This window comes from Neolamprologus multifasciatus, chromosome 3 (assembly GCF_963576455.1).
Source record: "Neolamprologus multifasciatus chromosome 3, fNeoMul1.2, whole genome shotgun sequence".
NCBI lineage: Eukaryota > Metazoa > Chordata > Actinopteri > Cichliformes > Cichlidae > Neolamprologus > Neolamprologus multifasciatus.
In genome coordinates, this window is record NC_140441.1 from 35,333,479 (window position 1) to 35,355,381 (window position 21,903).

General features: G+C 43.2%; 1 protein-coding gene across 1 annotated transcript; it reads left to right on the plus strand.

The window, feature by feature from the left end:
- The first annotated feature begins 9,081 nt into the window (after positions 1-9,081).
- Positions 9,082-21,350, plus strand: LOC146522826 (uncharacterized). Its single transcript, XM_085154160.1, has 8 exons — positions 9,082-9,152; positions 9,284-9,545; positions 15,907-16,142; positions 16,489-16,570; positions 16,677-16,909; positions 20,083-20,187; positions 20,261-20,305; positions 20,441-21,350. The coding sequence occupies exons 1-7, from the start codon at positions 9,082-9,084 to the stop codon at positions 20,289-20,291; spliced, it is 1,020 nt and encodes a 339-aa protein (XP_085010286.1). The 3' UTR covers positions 20,292-20,305; positions 20,441-21,350.
- The last annotated feature ends 553 nt before the right edge of the window (positions 21,351-21,903 follow it).

The following is a 21,903-nucleotide window of genomic DNA, read 5'->3' on the forward strand; positions in this document are numbered from 1 at the left end:
CAAGGTTTATTTCTTGCTTTTTTTTTTCTTTTTTGCTCCTTTGATACATTTTTTCCCATTTTTAAGCAGCCTTGTCTGTTTGTACATCCTCCTAGGAAAGAGTTCACATGTGAATGGATGAATGGAGCAGTAGTGACTTTTATCCTTACCTTGTCAGAGCACTAACTTTCAGGATGCCTTTAAAACAACAGCAAGCTCCTTCTTCTTCTTCAGCTTGCACAGATCTTCTTGTCCTGTCAGTTCAGCTGTTGTGGGAAAACCATTTAAAATACTTCAGCCCACAGCTGGGTGAATAAAGTGCTCCTGGAAACTCTGAGGATGAAAGAGTGATCCGGGGCTCCAGGATGTGGAGGAAGAGGGGGGAGGGATGTAGATCCAGAGCATGTAGAGCTGCTGGATTAACAATCTGTGACAAAACAGTGCATATGTGACTCTGTGTACAGCACAGTACTTTAACTTCTGCATCGTAACTTTCAAAAATAAACAAATATTAAACACATAAGTACTCCTCATAAAAATAAATATATTTTAGATGATTACCTCAGAGGGGTCTGTGGTCAATTTAAAGCTGATTTATCTGCATTAGGTGGACCCTGCAGGTGCACAGCGTGCTGTATATAAACCTTCTAGATCTAAATAAGAAAACAAGATTGTCTTTTGTGTGAACAACAAATCTAAACAGATTCATGTCACTGTGCCGTGTGCAAAGGTTCAAATACCGTCTGTTTTAAGGATTAATGTATTAACGTGACAATACTTATGACAACACTATATACTCAAAAACACGTAATCTTAATTTGTATTCATTCAAAACATTAAAAAAGCATTTATTTAAATTCATTTTCACCATCCGCCATGAATTGGTGCAAAAGGAATGCAAACTGCCCGCATATATAATTTCCCACTCAGCCCATATGCCAGACCACAACTATTACTACTATTTTACTACTACACCGTTTCATCAATTATTAAAATGTTGATATGTATGAAAGTAACAAATAGTCTGAAATACTTTATGAAAAATATGTCTCAGTTTTTCCACGTTCTGAAAAAAGAAAAATCAGCTCATTTAAAATGACTTAATGATTTATGTTGTGCTTACTTTGGTGCAGGTGTTGTTGGTTGAAGGAAGGCTGTAAGGCTGACGGCAATTCAGACAGAAATTAACAGTTCAGGCTCTCATGATGTGATCCATTCTTAAGGTCAAAATATAACCAAAAAATTCCAAATTTAAACCCTCCTACTCGGCAATACTCCACAGCCATCCCGCAGGCTGGATTGGACCCTTTGATGAGACCGTTCTGGACCCCGGGCCGTATGTTTGGCAACAACTTTATGGTGGATTTGAAACACTCTGTCACCTTTTTATGGATACATCAAAAGGGAACACTTACAATAAAGTCTCTCTGCACTTTAACGTCATAGAATTTGATGATTATTACTCTTATTACTCTGTTTTAAGATTTCTCTTCTAGTGTGAGGTTTTCTATGGGATTAAGACCTCCCATCACCCCAACCACACACTACCAGGATGTACACCAGCTGTGGCCGCCTCCCTCCAGGATCTTGCAGACTTCTCCACTGACCTCTTCCTCCTCGTCCCTCTTTTCTCATTGTTCTTATTTTGTTGTCTTTCTTCTGCTTAAACATCAGTGATGTTACTCTTCACTTTGAGACATTATTCAGTAGTCACTATCCACTATCACAAGAGCATATATATTATAAGAATAACATCAGCATTAATTCACGAGTCATTAAACTCAAATTAGAATTTTAAGGTTAGATTTAACATCAGAAGAAGGAAGAAATTTATTTATAAAAGACGATTCAACCCAAAAACCTTCACAAAGAGGTCAAAACGTTTACGTCAACATTAAAACAGAAGTAAAGTTGGTTCAACAGGACCCGCAAGGGAAGAAATATCTAAACTGGACATCAATGCCGGAGTTCACTGAGTTTTCATTTTCATGGACAGAGTAAAATGTTGTCTTGCTATTTCTCTATTATTGTCTCTACTTTTTTCCAGTTGTTTTATTTTTCATTCCAATGCCTTCTAAGTTAAGTGTAAGTTTGCAAAAAAAAAAACAGGTGTGTCTTTGACATCTGTTTTCTTCCATCTCTTCACAGCTTCAGATCACACCAGGAGTGTTTCATAAGCATTCTGTCACGGTTCGCTGAGGACTCACACGCAGCACTCTGGAGCTTGTGATGATAACAGTGGAATTTTTTACATGTTTCACCAGGTGTATGTACAGGCAGTGGGTTTAGAAGTGGGATTTTACTTAAAAAGGGGGTAATAATTAAGGGAGGACAGTTCACAGCCCGGCGCAAACGTGAGGTGCTGTCTAACAGCTTGATGTTTGTTATATTTTAGCTATTATTGTCACATGAAAGTAAAACTTAATGGGATAAATTAGGGTTTATGTCATCTTTTAAAAAAGACGAAAAGGGGCTGAACTGTCATGTATTTAATATATATTCTTAGCGCTTATTTGCTGATTATATTGTTTTATGTATAAGAGAGGCCCAACTCTGAGTACAGTGTGTGCCAAAAAGTACTGACAGGAAACTGCATGCTTTTGCAGGGAAAATAGGAGCTGCAGCCAGAAAGTGAGACTAAGCAGAGTGTTTGATCAAAACCTAAAGTGTGTGGGACGTCTAGAGCAGCAGTCCCCAACCCCCGGGCCTCGGACCGGTACCAGTCCGTAAGTCGTTTGGTACCGGGCCGCGACAGTTGAGGCTCGGGTGTGAAATGTTTAGTTTTCAGGGTTTTTATCATTTTTCAGTGTTATTTTGTTATCGTTTTTATCGTTTGCTCGGTTTTCCTTGGTCTTTTCACGTGTGTTATGAATAAATGTTCTTTTTTTCGGTACCGGTACTAGTTTTATTTTGTTGTATTTATCCGCGACACCTTAAAGGCCGGTCCATGAAAATATTGTCAGGCATAAACCGGTCCATGGCGCAAAAAAAGTTGGGGACAGCTGGTCAAAAGGAAGAATATAAATGACCAAGCTTACTGTTTTTGCTTCAGACTTCAGCTGGCGTTGCTGGGTGTGCTAAGTCTCCATATTCTGAAATATGTAAAATTAACGATAATTTTTTGAGTTTGACCACTTTGAGCCTTGACTCTTTCTTTGCCGTGAAGAATACAAAGAACTGGATTTAATAGCAGGAAATACTGCTGTATACAATGGTGACAGGAGTATGGGCTCCAGTGGACCCAAGGTGGGGAGGACAAGGGGAAAACCCTCGCTCTTCTTCGATCACTCACTGCTCGCTGCCAGCCACTCTCCAATCACTCACAACAAGGAATCCTCTCAGGGAACACAGGGACGGGTTCAGGGACTCTATATGCAGAACGTACACGCTAACAAAGGCACAGAAGGAACAAGTGCTATATACTTTGAGAGCCAAGCTACACTGACGCGAGTCACACAACGATCCTGTAATGAATACCTGCCATCCCTCAGGTTAAATGCTGACAGTGCAAATGAGGCTCAGGTGTTTACTCTTCACAGGTGCGTGGGCCGGGGGCTTGAACCCGCAATGAGTCCTGCCCCTGCTGATCCACTGGGCCGTGACACATTCAGCCTGCATGAGGTCTTTTATTTTGAAAACTCGCTCCACGGTGAGGAGAAAAGTTTCTGGATGCTTCTGAAACGTGTCATTGTCTTGACTGGGTCTCTGTTATTTTGGTTTTTAAAATTTCATATTTTACTATGAAGGGGCCTTTTTCAAAAATTCACATTGTGATTGCACATTTTGTTTTGTTGTTTTGTTTCACTTGAGGCTGATTCTTCCCACCTCCGTGTCTCGTGGAGTCTGCAAATAAGGCCTGCAGTCAAATAGTCACAAAACATACCTTCTACCTCTTCTTTCTAATCACCTGTAGACCCAAAGGACCCAATGCGACTCCGATTCTCGCGTTTTCCTTTTGTTTTATTCACAGTGTTCTGTGTTGTTTTTCATGGTTAACTCTGCACTTCAGCACTTTGCAGAGCACAATGGTCCACGCTCTGCACATGGCTCTCTGCTCCAGCAGCTCTCTCTCTCCTCTCCAGCCCGGCTGTGAAAACCAGCCTTCCCTGGCACCACAACCTGAACCCGCTGCTCTACCCATCCCCTGCAGCCGAGCCACATCACCACTTTAATCACACTCTAGATCTTGTTTTAACATATGGCATAGAAACTGAACATTTAACAGTGTTTCCTGAAAACCCTCTCCTGTCTGATCATTTCCTGATAACATTTACATTTACAATAATTGATTACACAGCAGTGGAGAGTAGTCTTTATCACAGTAGATGTCTCTCTGAAAGCGCTGTAACTATGTTTAAGAATATAATCCACCCACTGTTATCATCTTCAATGCCCTGTACCAACACAGAGCAGAGCAGCTATCTGAACGCTACCCCAACAGAGGTCGATTATCTTGTTAATATGTCTGTGAAGGTTCTCAGTCATCCAGGTCATCGTAGTCAAAGGAGCTTGCAAAGAAAAGCGTCTGGACTTCTTTAAGTTACTTGAAGACGTTTCACCTCTCATCCGAGAGGCTTCTTCAGTTCTAAGGTCAAATGGTGGAGAGTCCCAGATATAACCCTAGTGGGAGTGTCCCCCCACAGAGGGACAAAAGGACCCCCTGATGATCCTCTAATCGCCTGAGCCAAGGTGTGGAACTGGGTGTGGGTCCCAATCAGCCAGAGCTTCGGGTGAGTTCATTGTGAAACCTGGCCCCACCTTATCATGCGAATTCCTGAGGTCAGATGGCCCAGGGTGTGAGTGGGCCTTAAGGCGTCTGGGAAGGGATCTCAAAACTGGATTATAGATGGCAGAGAGTTGGTGTCGTAAACCACCGCCTCTGTTCAAAGATGGTCGCTCACAGTGGACATAGATGCTTCTTTCACTCCTCTTTCAAACCATCTGTCCTCTCTGTCCAAAATGTGAACATTGGCATCCTCGAAAGAGTGACCTTTGTCCTTAAGATGCAGATGGACAGCTGAATCTTGTCCTGTGGAGGTGGCTCTTCTGTGTTGTGCCATGCGCTTGTGAAGTGGCTGTTTGGTCTCTCCAATGTAGAGGTCTGGGCATTCCTCGCTGCACTGTACAGCATACACCACATTGTTAAGTCTGTGTTTTGGCGTTTTGTCTTTCGGGTGAACCAGTTTTTGTCTGAGTGTGTTGCTGGGTCTGAAGTACACCGGGATGTCATGCTTGGAGAAAACCCTCCTGAGTTTCTCTGATACACCGGCTACATAGGGGATGACAATGTTGTTGCGCCTGTCCTTCTTATCCTCCCTCGCTGGTGTCTGATCTTCTTTTCTGTGCCTCTTTGCTGACTTTAAAAACGCCCATTTAGGATAGCCGCACGTTTTGAGTGCTTCCTTTACATGTGTGTGTTCCTTCTTTTTCCCTTCAGGCTTAGAGGGAACATGTTCTGCCCGGTGGTGTAGGGTCCTAATTACTCCAAGTTTGTGTTCCAGAGGGTGATGGGAGTCAAACAGGAGGTACTGGTCCGTGTGTGTGGGCTTCCGGTAAACTTCGATGTTGAGGTTGCCATTCTCTTCAATGTGCACAGCGCAGTCCAGGAAAGGCAAACAGTCATCCTTCGTGTCTTCCCTGGTGAACTTGATGTTTTTATCCTTCACTGTTGATGTGCGCAGTGAAGGATTCCACTTCTTGTGTCTTGATTTTGACCCAGGTGTCGTCTACATATCTGTACCAGTGGCTGGGTACTCTTCCTTTGAAAGAGCCAAGAGCCTTCCTTTCCACTTCCTCATGTAAAGGTTGGCTACAATAGGTGACACGGGGGAGCCCATGGCACAGCCATGTTTTTGTCTGTAATAGCCTTCGTTGTATTTGATACATATCTTGGTACAGATATGTAGACGACACCTGGGTCAAAATCAAGACACAAGAAGTGGAATCCTTCACTGCGCACATCAACGCTGTGGATAAAAACATCAAGTTCACCAGGGAAGACACGAAGGATGACTGTTTGCCTTTCCTGGACTGCGCTGTGCACATTGAAGAGAATGGCAACCTCAACATCGAAGTTTACCGGAAGCCCACACACACAGACCAGTACCTCCTGTTTGACTCCCATCACCCTCTGGAACACAAACTTGGAGTAATCAGGACCCTACACCACCGGGCAGAACATGTTCCCTCTAAGCCTGAAGGGAAAAAGAAGGAACACACACATGTAAAGGAAGCACTCAAAACGTGCGGCTATCCTAAATGGGCGTTTTTAAAGTCAGCAAAGAGGCACAGAAAAGAAGATCAGACACCAGCGAGGGAGGATAAGAAGGACAGGCGCAACAACATTGTCATCCCCTATGTAGCCGGTGTATCAGAGAAACTCAGGAGGGTTTTCTCCAAGCATGACATCCCGGTGTACTTCAGACCCAGCAACACACTCAGACAAAAACTGGTTCACCCGAAAGACAAAACGCCAAAACACAGACTTAACAATGTGGTGTATGCCGTACAGTGCAGCGAGGAATGCCCAGACCTCTACATTGGAGAGACCAAACAGCCACTTCACAAGCGCATGGCACAACACAGAAGAGCCACCTCCACAGGACAAGACTCAGCTGTCCATCTACATCTTAAGGATAAAGGTCACTCTTTCGAGGATGCCAATGTTCACATTTTGGACAGAGAGGACAGATGGTTTGAAAGAGGAGTGAAAGAAGCCATCTATGTCCACTGTGAGCGACCATCTTTGAACAGAGGCGGTGGTTTACGACACCAACTCTCTGCCATCTATAATCCAGTTTTGAGATCCCTTCCCAGACGCCTTAACGCCCACTCACACCCTGGACCATCTGACCTCAGGAATTCGCATGATAAGGTGGGGCCAGGTTTCACAATGAACTCACCCGAAACTCTGGCTGATTGGGACCCACACCCAGTTCCACACCTTGGCTCAGGCGATTAGAGGATCATCAGGGGGTCCTTTTGTCCCTCTGTGGGGGGACACTCCCACTAGGTTTATATCTGGGACTCTCCACCATTTGACCTTAGAACTGAAGAAGCCTCTCGGATGAGAGGTGAAACGTCTTCAAGTAACTTAAAGAAGTCCAGACGCTTTTCTTTGCAAGCTCCTTTGACTATCTTGTTAATAATTTTACCTCCTCACTACGTACGACTCTGGATACTGTAGCTCCTGTGAAAACTAAGGCCTCAAATCGGGAGTACCTGACTCTGTGGTATAATTCTCAAACACGTACCCTAAAGCAGTGTGATGGCAAAATTCTAGTTTTTTTTTCAAACTAAGATTTAGGTGGTTAGAATTTTACATAGCCTTTTTATTTCTTAGGTGAAGGACGTATGGGTCAATATGAACTGGTGGAGCCTGCTTAACTATGTTATCTGCTGACTGTATGAAAATTCCCAGGGAGGCCTCGGGCTGTTGCTGGGAAAGCACGTATTGTAACTGAGAGGATTGAGTTGTGCTTGAGGGTATAAAAGAGGAGCTGAGACATCCCAAGGGGAGTGCTCTCCTCACTTTATAACTGTGACATTTGATGTCTGTTTCCATTTCTGCCTGCAGTAATTAAAAAGCTTGACCACACCGTGCTGCAGACTTTATGAACAGCAGATAACTCATAAGCTGGAGAGGACATGGCATATTGGAAATTTAGTATGTCATCATTTAGCCTGGAGAAATAGTTTGTTGCTTTATAAATTAATTAACTGAATAAAATTTCATGAATTTAATAAAATTATCAAAAAAATTACTCATCTAACCCCATGTCACAGATAACACACACCAATTAGTTAAACTGCAGGAATGTCTTAAAGACATAAAGACTTGGATGGCCGCTAACTTTCTGCTTCTTAATTCAGGTTATTGTATTCGGCCCTGAAAATCTTAGAAATATGGTATCTAACCAGATTCTTACTATGGATGGCATTACCTTGGCCTCCAGTAACGCTGTGAGGAACCTTGGAGTCATTTTTGACCAAGACATGTCCTTCAATGCACATATTAAACAAATGTGTAAGACTGCTTTCTTCCATTTGTGCAAAATCTCTAAAATCTGAAATATCCTGTCTCAGAGTGACGCTGAAAAGTCCATGCATTTAGAGAGCTCCAGTTACTCACTGGTAAAACTTCCAGCAGCAGGTCCACGTTCCAACAACAAGAATATTTCAACAGCTACCACATTCTCTGTATCTTGAGTGTCACTCAAATGTTGGCTTTTTGTATTTTTTAAGCTTCAGGGCTTAAAAGGATCAGGGCATTGTCAGTAAGGTCGTATGTAAAGGAGAGGGTGAGGTTTACTCCGACATCATCCTAGTGCAAAGACAAGTGGAAGCAGACAAAAACAACAAGCACGCATGCTACAAACTTTACCCGAGTCATTTAGACAGCCGTTAGCACATGATTCTCCTTATGGGGATCTGATATGTTTAATATGCTGCTGAGAATATAGCCCAGAAGAAGCATATAGTATAGCTTTTATTTTGGAAAGAGACATTTCTGTGTAATAAACTCTCTTTTCCAAAGATGAGTGGTTTCTCAATCAGATAGATATTTTTTTTATTACTTTGTTTTGTGCTTCAGGGCTTAAAAGGTTCAGGGCATTGTCAGTAAGGTCGTATGTAAAGGAGAGGGTGAGGTTTGCTGTAGGAAAATCTATCTGAGCTCAGGTAGGTAAGTAATTGTCAGGGTTCCTGGGTCATCGACCCAGTGCTTTCAGTTTTGTTCATGTTCAGTTTATTTTGCCACTGCCTGTTTCACTTCCTGTTTGTTCCCCGTGTCAGCTTGTGTCATTAGTCAGATTATGTTCAGCCCTGTACTCACCTGTTTCCAATCATTGTCATCATTCAACCTGTGTATTTAAGTTCCTCGGTTCCACCAGTTCTTTGTCGTGTCATTGATGTTATGTTGTTGCTTCCGCCTGTTCAGTCAGTCAGTCCGTCCTTCATACATTCAGTCAGTCGTCCAGCCAGCCATTTCCTACCTCTGTTCTGTGTGTTCACTCCATCGACAATAAATCACCAGGCTTCACCTACCTGTGAGTCCAGCGTTTGGGTCCTCCTTCTCTCATCCACTCAGCAACCCCTGACAGAATGACACGACCCCGCGTTGTGGACCCAGCGGACTCGGACCTTTTTGAGCGGCAGGAGGCAGCGCTCTCCTTGTGGGCAGAAAAGCTCAAGGAGAGACAGCGGCTCTTCGCGGAGCGAGATCACGTCTTCGAGGGCACTCGCCTGGCTCTGGGCGGGCCTCGGAGACGCCGCGTTCCCCCACCTGCTGCCTCACCTGTACCAGAGCATTTGCCGCGGAGAGTGGGCGTTTCACGCCGCGCTTCGGCCGCTCCCTCTCTCGCCGCTCCGCTCCTCGCTCATACACCCCCGCCGCCTCATTCGCCGGACCTTTCACTTCGCCACGGCACAGCGGCTATGCCTCCAACCTCGGCTCAACGGAGGTTCCCGCGCCAGAGTCTCAGTGGTTTACCCCGCCAGCTTCCTCTTCCCGGAGAAAGCGGCGCACACGCCGTCAGGAATTGGACTATTTTCAACAACTCCCGGTGGTGAGTTCCACTAACTGTTTTTCGCACTCGTCATCGGACTCACTTAAAACACATAACAGATTCACCACCGATTCATGGGGAGTTTCCCTCCTGGAGGATGTAGACTGGGAAGATTTTTTTCTGCTCTGCTCCCGCAAAGACTGTAAATCGTGGTGGCAGAAAAACCAGACCAATCCCTGATAAACCTGCCAGTATCACACACCCTGTCACTATTTCCACACCCATCACTCAGCCATTTCCCACCAGCACGGCAGCCCAGATTCGGCCTTCCTCCTCAGCCATTTCACCACCTCAGATGACTAGGGCCCGGCCTACACCCACACCAGTGCCAGCTCCCAGGAGGAAGGCAGCTGCGATGCAGCCTACCTCCACATCCGCTCTTGTTTCCCGGGTGGGGGTGACTGGTGTCCAGCCACCTCCCGTGCCTGTCCCAGCGCCCAGGCTGAGGGCAGCCTCAATCCAGCCTGACCTCCCTAGAGGCTTGGAAGAGCTAACCGGTCCACCTACTACTTCACCTCTTCATCCACCTCCTGATCCAGCTTTTCACGCCCTCGCACTGTCCCTGGTTAGGCTAGCTGAGGTGTCCCCTGCTCAGGCACCAGCTTTATTAGCCCAGGCTGCAGTTTTGTCCCCTTCAGTAACCCAGTCATTAGCTCAGCCATTAGCTTCCCCACTCCAGTCAGTTCCCTCACCTGCTGTTCAGCGTTCACTCCAGTCCCCTGTAGTCCAGTCGATCCAGTCGTCCCCTGTAGCTCAGTGTCCTGTTCTCCAGTCAGTCCAGTCGCCTCCTGCCTCCCGGTCGCCCGTCCTCCAGTCTGTTGTCCAGTCTTCTGTAGTTCAGTCACTCATCCACCACCCTGTTCAGTTCCCGGACCTGCAGCCACAGCACCCAGAGCCAGCTGTGAGCCCTCCCGCTCTTCAGCCAGGGGCCTCCGCGCCCGCTGGCCCTAAAGCTGTGGCTCCGTCACCCCCGGCTCCCGTGCCGTCGCCTGGTCCAGACTCAGCCTCAGCGTCAGCCTCTGCTTCGCCTGGTCCTGCGGCTGCCGCGCCGTCGCCCCAGCTACGTTCTGGACGTCATCGCCGGCGCGGCCGCCCACCGGACCGGCTCAGCGGCCGCCGCCGCCTTCCTCGCGGCCGCCCACCGGACCGGCTCAGCGGCCGCCGCCGCCTTCCTCGCGGCCGCCCACCGGACCGGCTCAGCGGCCCCCGCCGCCTTCCTCGCGGCCGCCCACCGGACCTGCTCAGCGCCTTCCTCGCGGCCGCCGCCGCCGCCTTCCTCGCGGCCGCCCACCGTCTTCCTCGCGGCCGCCCACCGGACCTGCTCAGCGGCCGCCGCAGCCTTCCTCGCGGCCGCCGCCGTCTTCCTTGCGGCCGCCCACCGGACCAGCTCAGCGGCCGCCGCTGTCTTCCTCGCAGCCGCCGCCGTCTTCCTCGCGGCCGCCCACCTGAACTGTCTCCTCTCGGCCGCCAGCCACGTGGCCGCCCACCTGAACTGTTTCTGTTTTGGACTCTGAAACTGGACTCTGGTTCAGTTTATTTTGCCACTGCCTGTTTCACTTCCTGTTTGTTCCCCGTGTCAGCTTGTGTCATTAGTCAGATTATGTTCAGCCCTGTACTCACCTGTTTCCAATCATTGTCATCATTCAACCTGTGTATTTAAGTTCCTCGGTTCCACCAGTTCTTTGTCGTGTCATTGATGTTATGTTGTTGCTTCCGCCTGTGTTCAGTCAGTCAGTCCGTCCTTCATTCAGTCAGTCGTCCAGCCAGCCAGCCATTTCCTACCTCTGTTCTGTGTGTTCACGCTTTATCGACAATAAATCACCAGGCTTCACCTACCTGTGAGTCCAGCGTTTCGGTCCTCCTTCTCTCATCCACTCAGCAACCCCTGACAGTAATGAGGTCTTTTTTTATGTATAGATATAAATGTATTTCACCCATACATCAGCAGCTATTGCACTTCTCCTATTAAAATCATCCAAGAAGAATCTTTTCCTGTTTATGAAAGAGATGAATCCTAATAAAAAGGTCCGGTTACCTTTGCATAAAAATCAATGGTAGAATTTTTCCTTCATTGAGCTACTTTTCACTTTCATACTTTGAGTCGATTTCACAGTCTGTACATTTTCACTTTTGCTCAAGTAAATAAATTGCTCCAATTCATCAGCCTTCACTAGGTTATTTTTTTTAAACACAATATCTGCATTCATACTTAAATGAAGAGTGTCTGTACATCTGGCAACTCTTCAGACACCACACCTGGAAGAGTCATAGTTTCTAAATTCTAAGGCTTTTTGTCAACTTTTCGCCAATAAAGTATTAAGTTAGCCTTAAGGATGTAGCCTTAAGGTGGATGTAAGTCAAATTTTAACACACTGTTAGCATGACCCCACTTTACACCCCTGCAAAGTTATATCATGCAGCTCAGATATGTCCTCCTCTGAGACTGATATATCTGAGGTTTGTAGCTTACATACAAAGTATTTTATTGTTGGATCTTCTTAAGGTTAAGTTTTTAATGCTTAAATAGTTTTAAACAGTTCACAGTTGTTGAACAGAAAGGTTTTGAGTCTGTGGTTTTTCTCATTTGCTGATAAACATGCTGCCCACATTAGCAAAGGCACAACAATCAAGTCAAGTCAGCTTTATTTGTACAGTACGTTTAAAAGATATCAAGTGTCAACCAAAGTGCTGAACAGAGGGGCAATGTAGTCTAAGTGGGTGAGAGATTAAGAGTTTTGCTCTCAGGTTACAAAGAAAGAAACTGGTCCAGGTCATCAAAAACCCATCTATGTTTACATATGGTGATATTGTTGGTTATCATTCTTCAGGGACTGGAAAGAGAACTCTGAAAATGAATTTCTTTTGGTTTAAAGGTCATTAAAGATGTACGCTGTACAAGCATATGGCCCTGAAAAATAAAGTTCAAAGAAAGCACCAAATTACCATGACATTCATTTCCATGACAAATGTATGCAAATGTATGACTACAACTGTAATATCTCTTCTATTAACGTGTGTTAATTATACACTTTCACATTTATATATTTTATAAGTGAATACATTATATTCACATGTAAAATCCAGTCATCCCCAACTGGTCATGTCAGATAGCCTATGTGTTTATACATCACTCTACATTTAATCAGTGGTTAATCAGGACAAGCACTCGATCCCTGGCTGCTCCAGTCTACATGCTAAAATATTCTTGGGGAAGATTCTGAACTCGAGTTGATCTGATGCGTTCCTGCTGGAACTCCTTCAGTGAACTTCTGAAAATGTATAGTTTTAAATACTTTATATAATATTTCTTATTTTAGATAAGTGACCTACAGTAGTGGCTGAACTCGTGTTTTTAATTTCATTACATGAATGTTGTCTTTTTTTAAAAATTGAAACAACATGGATTATTTCTGAAGCTGAAACTCAACACTGATTGGACAACGTGTTGGAATTTAAAACTTGCACACCTTTTTGTGATTACGTTGTACTTCAGCATTTACTGTTTTCTTTTTCACCTTTATGGTGGTTTAGTAATTCCCTTCAGATGTGGCAAGAGCCCTTTTGTGAATTTACATCTTCTCGGTGGCGGCACAGATGTTGTCAGGGAGTTCCATTTTTCCTGGCTTGCTTAAAAAGTGTGGTTAGGTACACTCATCATGTGCCACGGAGTGTGGGTTCGGTTGGTTCTACATTGTTCAGTTTATTATTATTTCTCATTGCTTCCTGTTTTATGTATTTATGCTTATGTATGTTACATTTATTGATTTTAGTTTGGTCTGACCTCGGCACTTTCTCCCAAGCCTTCTCTGAATCATTTAGACGTTCACTGACAAACTCGAGGCGGACCTGAACATGTGCCTTCTTTAGCGGCAGTGTTTTAATACATTACAGTGTAGTGTGTTACCAATGGTGTTGTTAGTGACTGTGGTCCAAACTGCCTTCAGATCAGCCTTCAGAAAATGCTGTGTTTTCCTTCAGGGAAATATATAAATATATATATATATTTTTTTTTTTATTTTTTTTTTTTTTTTTAAATTTTATATATTTCCCTGAAGGAAAACGCAGCATTTTCTGAAGGGAAATATATAAAAGAGAGAGAGAGAGAGAGAGATACATAGACATATATATGTCTATATATATAGAGAGAGAGAGAGAGGGAGAGAGAGAGAGAGAGAGTTATGGCGTCTAGGCGCGGCCAGACCACAACATAAAGGGTGATCCATCCCCGTCCAACCCCAAGCAGCACTTCACACAATTAATACTTTGTGACAGTGATTTATTTACAATGAGTGAATTTAAACAAAGGAAGGGAGAGAATTATAACTTCGGGGTGAACCCAAGGCCAAAACAACAAAAGGTAACCTATCTCAGGAGTAAATACAGCTTACCTAGTCAAAAGAACTAAACCAAAAGACAATTACTTTCCTCCCTACCTAACAAAAACACGAGAAAACTAATCAAACAAAAAGGCGGTCCACCCCTACATGCTCCTACATTAAACCAACATAGTGAAACACACGGTCTGCCGGTTGGGCCGAGGATGAATGACCTGGCAGTCCCTGGCGGTGTCTTCTTATGCGCTGCCTCCCGGTCGTTAGCCAATGGGTACGATCTATCCACCCTGGATGCACCACTCAAATTTACATATTATAATTACGACAACAATCGTAACAATATATATATATATATATATATATATATACATACATATATATACATATATATATACATATAGCATCTTTACACAGCCTGCACCTGGGGTCTTGCCTGGTGTGATAGATCCCAGCCTCAACGGATCTTGTGCTTAGTGCTTGTTCCTGTGCTGCCATGATTATGGTAAATGGTAAATGGCCTGCATTTGTATAGTGCTTTACTCAGTCTCTAAGGACCCCAAAGCGCTTTACACTACATCCAGTCATTCACCCATTCACACACACATTCACACACTGGCAATGGCAAGCTACGTTGTAGCCACAGCTGCCCTGGGGCGCACTGACAGAGGCGAGGCTGCCGGACACTGGCGCCACCGGGCCCTCTGACCACCACCAGTAGGCAAACATGGGGTTAGTATCTTGCCCAAGGATATTTGGCATGCAGCCAGGAGGCAGCGTGGGATCAAACCACCGATCTTCTGATTAGCGGCTGACCTGCTCTGCATCCTGAGCTACAGCCACCCAATGATTAGTGCCTCCGTGCTGTCTTTCAGTCCAGCTTTGTCCAGCCACTGGTAGGATTTCTGGATATCAGCCACCTCCTCTATCTGCCGGTGGTACATACCGTGCAGGGGCCTGTGCTTCCATGAAGGCTCCTCGCCTTCCTCCACTTTCTTGGGTTTCTGCTGCCTGAGGTATTCACTGAGCACGCTGTCAGTTGGGGCCATCTTTGTGATGTATTCGTGGATGTTCCTTGCTCGTTTCTCCTTTTTTCTAAACTGAGGACCTGATGGCTGAACTTTTCTTGTCCATCTTCCATTGGTTTTAATTTTGGACTCCAGTATGAACACCCATCCCCCAACTCAAGGATCACCACAACATAACCTAATAGACCTACACCTTAGTTCAAAGATTAACTTTGTCTAAGGTTTATTTCTGGGATTTCACACAACCCAGGATTCAAATCATGAATACATAATGGGCTTGGATTTACAACATTATGAACCCCTTTCCACGGGTGTGTGAGACATTAAATCATCAAAATATAAAATATAAATTTTAAATTGTTATTGATCCCTTTACCCTGAGTCCTAAAGTGTATATTTATTTTCTTACTCTTCTTATATATATTGTTTGTTTACTTGCACTGCTGTAACTGGAGCCTCGTGGTCTCGTCTCTCTATATACTGGACTGTATGTAGCGGAGATGACAATAAAGTTTACTTTGACTTCAGCAGCGAGCAGGGCTCTCGCGCTCACTTTTCGTGTACAGAATTTCCATAAAACATCGGTGCAAATTATAAGTCTGTATCATAATGTCTGGTGTTTTCGTGTTTGTTGTTTTGTTTTATTTTGCGAGTTGGTTATTAGATGCTGCTCCAGCCAGCCAGAGAATCCCCCGCCGCCCCGCCCTCTCCTCCCTGTGCCGCAAGCAGCAGGCGCACCTCGCAAACGGAGGGCGCCCTTACTCCCAGCAAATGGGAGTAAGGGCGTGCGGTAATAGAAAACCGATCGGTGCCTGTACCATTCCCAATATGCGCTGGCTGATATCGGGGCAGCATGAGTACGAGCAATTTATTTATTTACTTTTTGGCCGATGCCCGTGATGCCGCCCCCCACCACGATGCCGCCCCGGGCAACCGCCCGTGTCACCCGTATCAAAAACCGCTACTGCACACCTGTGTGTTCATGGCCCTAGTGGCCATTAGAGGAACTGCAGCTTTAGAGGTACGTTCACTAGTGTCCCGCCTGCTCACTCAGGTATTGCCCCTGGCGTGGATTTGTTTGATGTCCTTTGGAGCAAAAGCGATGCACTAGCAGAGGAGCTCCACTCGTACTCCTTCCTCAGAGAGCTGCGGTCTGGTCATGTGACAGAGCAGTGCTACTCCAGCTTCATGCAGCAGGAGGCGCTGTATTTGACCCGAGTGAGAAGCACTCTGGAGGTATGAGGTCACCATGTTTATCCCAGAATCAGCGGCTGTGAATGTTTTAAATTCTTACAACCTTTTTCCAGACCAGCTCTTTTCATAGACTTTCAGACTTCGGCTCCTTCTTTGACTTTTCAAGGTTCAAGGTTTTGTTATTTGTCTCACATGCATAGTTATACAAGTATAACACACAGTGAAATGTAACCTGACACGCTCCTCAACATGTGCAAAAATGGGGGGGGGTGAATGTGCAGTAGTAGCAGCAAGCAGGTGAATTCTGTACATTAATATAAATAGACATCTGACTATTTTACAGGATAGACAATATAAACATATTTAAAATTAAAGGAATTTGGAATGTACATTGATTCGTAATCTAGAGGAGACTGACGACATTAGGCCACTGCTGCTGGACACACTTAAACGCTACAGCAGCACAAACCAGGTGAAACCATTTTCCTGCAGCAGTCAAAAGAAAAACACACCACTGAAACAACAGATCATGCAAAATGAATTATATTAATTGTGATTCACATTGTCCTGTCCTTCAGAGCCTCCTGGCTTCACCTCCCCCACAGTGGCTCCATTATCCTCTCCAACTGTACCACTTGGTGGTTTTGGAGGAGCCGGTTTATTGGTTAGTGGCTCTGTCGGCCCGGCCCTGTCTACGTTACTTCCTGGCTCAAGAACTGCTTGAAGAGCCACTGATTTCCAGGTCTATGACTAACAGCTTCTACCAGGAGTGGAGCAAAGACAGTCTGCATGAGGTCACCTGGATAAACAGGTAGATCACAACAGTTTGATGGGCGACGTTTGGACACGCGGTGTCGTGCAGAATGCCTACGCCCTTGCTCAGCATTCCTCTTTTCTAGTTTTTCCAGTGTTTCACAGTATCTGTCAGCATTTATTGTGGTCCCAACAGACAGAAAGTCAAACAACAATACCCCCTTTGGCCTCAAAACACAGTTGCGCACTGCGCGAGCGGCTGCCACAGCGTCTACAAAAATGCATCGACCGAAATGGTGATTATGTAGAAAAATAAATAAGTCATCCAGCTTTAAAATGATGTAATAAACATTTTTGTGTATTTCTTAAACAATAAGAGACCTTACTTTTGGGATTGCCCTCGTATTTACACATACTGTACAAACATCATGGACGAGTAAATGAATAGAATTAGAGGGACAAAGGGTCCCACAAAGATACAGAAAAATGTAAAACAACCAAAAAAGTCACTGAATTGTCAAAATGTGTCATAATGAGACAGTAAATTATCAACAAAATAAATTAAGAGCGCAAACAACCAAAAAGAAAAAATGGACACAAAGCAACAAAAAAACAACTGGAGACACAGAGATGAAGCAACCAAAAACTGATGATGGAGGCAACAATAGTGAGACACAAATGATCAGAAGGACATTAAACAACAACCAACATAAGACAGAAAACCACCGAAAAGAAAAAACAAACACAAAAAAGAAACAAAAGAGGCTCAAAATAGCCAAATACAACCTATAATAACCAATAAATATCTATGAAATTCCTAAGACATATAAAAGAGACCAACAGAGATAGAAATGAACGGAGGTGGAAAATCAGAAGAAGTAATCACAAAGCAACTAAACTGATCATAAGACCTAAATGTTGATATATTTAATACAATGTGCTGAAATCATATTGTATTATCATTATTACAATGGGGATTGCGTTATCTTCACCCATCTTTGGCTTCTATAAGCTGTAAAAACTTGAGCTTTTACGATATATTTGTGAAGTTATAGCATCATCATAGAGCATCATAGTGAAAAATAAAGTGTGTTGCACAGCTCTCTCTATGCCGTTTCATGCGTGACATTACTCGACGTGGTTTCTTGAAATTAGTTTTTTCGAGGTCAGGTTTTACCTTCGGCTCTAACAATGAAGGTCAAGACTAAGTTATTACTAATCTCAAGGACTAGTACTGTCACTGGTTCTGGGTCAGTTTGACCCAGCCTGCTGAGTTTATTATGTTTTGGTTTATTCTTGAATGATCGTTTTGTTACCTTTGTGATTTGTTGATTATTATTAGAATTCTATGTTTCTGTTTATTCATGTTTAAGGGTTTGTTCTTCGGTTGTGTCTCACGTTTAGTATAGTTCAGGCTCCATGTGTTATATTCTGTCTGTCTCTCAGTGTCGAGTCTGCGTCTTTGTGTTTTCTTGTTTCCTGTTTTATTGTGAAGGTCTGCGTTTCATGTGAGTGTGTTCAGTTTTACCTCCCTTGTCTCGTCTCGTTAATTACTCCCAGCTGTGTGTAATCTCCCTGTGTTTCTCTGAGTGTATTTAAGTCGTGTCTTCTGTTATAGTAGTGTCCACCATGCTTCATCTGTGTGTTCTCCCTGCTGTCCGTCGTCATTTACCGCTGCTCATCCTCCTTCATGTTCAGGTCCTGGTTTGTGTTCAGTAGTTTAGTAGTCCTCAGTTTAAATAGTCTTCAGTCCCGTTTGCTGTTTCTCCATTTGCATTTTGTGTTCAATAAACCCCCTCACCTTCACGAGTGCCTGCGACTGGATCCTCCTTTAATATTTCCACACGACTCACTCTACTCGCCGTGACAAGTACATGGTTGTGAAGCAGGTCATATAAAGCTTTTACTAATTTTCATATTTGGTGTGACCTTCATTGATTTTGAACTGATTTAAATTGAAGTTACAATGCCTCAAGCTGTTATTGGTGTCTGCCATCCAGCGTTGGTCCAGTTACTTAAAAAAAAGTAATTAGTTCCTGAGTGCTTATTACTTCTCCAAGAAAGTAATCCCATTACTTTATTGATTACTTATTTTCAAAGGGAATTAGTTACTTACTTACTTTTTTAAAACATGATACACAACCTGAATAGGTAATAAAGCAATAGGTCTTTAAGCTCAGTTCTATTTTTTCTGCATAATCCGTCATATAAAAGGTAATGAAATGAAAAAGTTTCCTTTTAAAACTTGTTTTAATCTCTTAACTTTATGCACATTGCACAAATATTAAGTTATATGCAAGATTCTCTGACTGGAAGAAAATCTTTAACATTTAAACCAATTCTCTGCATATTCCAGCAAATAAAATAACTTTTGTGTTTACACTCACTCTTTCAAACAGATGAGAGTAAAACACAGCAAAAAATAAAGTCAAAGATTCAGCGGCACTAAATTCTGTCACTCTTAAATCTACTGTCACATTTTTAGCAGGAGGTGGAGGTTTGCCCGGTGCCACAGAGATCATATCAGTGGGAGGATCTGTGTGAATTTCACATGCCCGTGGCAGCGTGCTCGGTGCTTGCTCAGATTTGAAGTTTAATTTTTCTCTGTGAAAAGAAGTTTTCTTCCCACGCAGAGTGTACAGCGGATGCTAATGTTTTTGACACTTTTTATGGAATCAAACTCAAAGTAATATCAGTACTTTCACGCTTTAAACGCTGCACACTCATACTCTCTCCATATTATCCATTGTTGATCTGCGCACAGCTGTTGCCACGGACGTCGCACGCTCGTACGTAATTGTCATAAGACACTCTCACAAACAAAATCACGGTTCAGTAACGCAGTAATGCAGAGTTCTTACAAGAAATTAACAGTAATCTAATTACTTTTTTTGCAATACTCATCCCTTACTTTACTCGTTGCTTGAAAAAAGTAATCAGATTATGTGTCACTGCCCACCTCTGCTACCATCACACAAAATTTGGACATGATGTCTTGAAAACTGTGGACACTAGACAGACAAACAGAGCTGATTATGTCCCTCGTCCTTTTGAAGGGTGAACAATGATGCAGAGAGGAACCACAGTGAGATCCTAAATGTCCCAATTTTCCTTTTTCTTAGTGTACCATCTCTGCTTATCAACCTTTGAGCTTTTGTGTTTTGCTTTTCTCCTTGTGATGACAACAAACAGCCTTTTTTTACTCCCTCTTTCTCTCTCTCTGTAACACAGGTACAAAAAGGTGATAAAGGAGAATCAGGATCATATGGATGTATTTAAAGCCATCAATATCTTCAGAGAGCACATGATGGCACAGAAGGCTTTCTACAAGGCTCTGTAAGAACATATCAGTGCGCGTCTCTTTGTTTTCTGTTGCCTGGAGTTTTTAATGTGTGCGTCTCTGCTGCAGGGTCTGTTCATCTGAAGAAGGCAAACAATGAAGAAGTAAAGCAAGGTGGGTCAGCTTTACTGTAGAGTCGGCAAACTGTCAAATTAATTACCTTGATTGTTCTTGTTTGGTTTCAAAACTCAGCTCAGTCTTTCTGTTTTCAGCAGTTTTATGGACAAGTGCATGTTTTTTTGCCTGCAGACAGACGTCACTGCTGGGATGAAGGAAACAACTTTAACTCTCTTCAATCAAGGAAGCTTCATTAAAAAATTGCTGCGTTCTGAGAAGCTTGGAAAGAAAAGCAACTGGACTTCTTTGTTTCACGTTTCATCTCTGAGGTGAAACATCTTCAAGAAACTCAAAGAGATCCAGTCAGTATTCTTTTCAAGCTCCTTGGATTACCATGACCTGGATAACTGAGAACCTACACAGGCAATAACTACATTGTCAATTCTATTCTATTGAATTGCACAGCATCAGAACAACAGTCCCCTCGAGTCACTTTATTTCGTAAGGCAGACTATCTCACAGATGTGTGCATCTCTTTACATTCTGGGTCCTTTTTCAGTATTTATCCTCTTTTTGCATTCTGACACATTCAGTGGTGGTTTGTTGTTTTTTTTTCTTTGAACTCTTCTCTATCCTCTTTTCTGAAATTCATGAAAAAGGGAACAAAATGTTCAGAAAGGGATATAAAATTACAGATTCACATTGATAGTTTTGGTATTATCCTACTAACAGACAGTCCTGGTAGATGTTGTCAAACCCAGTACCCTATCTCACAAATTTAAAGAATGTGATCTAGGAAAAAAATTCTTCAAAATGTTATGTGTTGTTTCTCCCTCCTTTGAACCAAATCTTCTGTTTTTTAATATACCTTGCCCAGGTTGTTTTTGCTAATGAGCAAACAGATTATGTATTAGATTTGAGATATGAAACATTTAATAAAAACACTGTAAAATGTTTAAGTTAAAACACAGTAATTTAGAAGGGGAAAATGTGAAGCATGAGAAAAGATAAAATCTGTTATAAAATCTGTTATGGGTTAAAGCATGTAAACCTATTCTAACAGAAACCCTAAATAAATAAAATGAAAATAAAACCCTCAAATTCTGAATTTGTGCAAAGCGTTGTGTTGCCATTTTAATCCAAAGGGAGAAAAACCATTGAAACTCTGTATTTATGTGTGTTTATGTTTAAAGAACCCTGCATAGTAATAACAGACCATTTCAAACGGCTGTCTTTGTCTCCCCCTACAGGCTCAAATAGGACATTGCACCATTTTAAAGACCTGTGCAAAGTAATTGAGTACTACTATTAGTACTACACTTATCCAACTTTACTACTACCTTACATTATTACCAATGCTACTATTTAGGAATACCTTCATTGCTTTCATTTCTAATACTGCTACTGCTTCTACTCTACATTTGCAAAAATGTTTGAGCAAACACTTACAGACAGAAGAGGACACAAAAGAAACAACTTTGAATCTCTTCAAGAGTATTCAAGACTGTTGAATTTGATGCATATTTTTAGTTTGAACTGCAACCTATGAATTAAATAATTTTCTTTTTTCTGATATGTGTATGCCAAAATTTCCACTTGACTCAAAATTTGGAGTTCGGTATCTCGAATTTTCAACTTAACTATAACTAAACAAT

Coding starts and splice junctions, on each gene's coding strand:
- LOC146522826 (XM_085154160.1), top strand. CDS start 9,082: ATGACACGACCCCGCGTTGTGGACCCAGCGGACTCGGACCTTTTTGAG. Junction 16,143..16,488: donor GTGAGAAGCACTCTGGAGGT/ATGAGGTCACCA, acceptor TTTGGAATGTAC/ATTGATTCGTAATCTAGAGG. Junction 16,910..20,082: donor GAGGTCACCTGGATAAACAG/GTAGATCACAAC, acceptor TCTGTAACACAG/GTACAAAAAGGTGATAAAGG.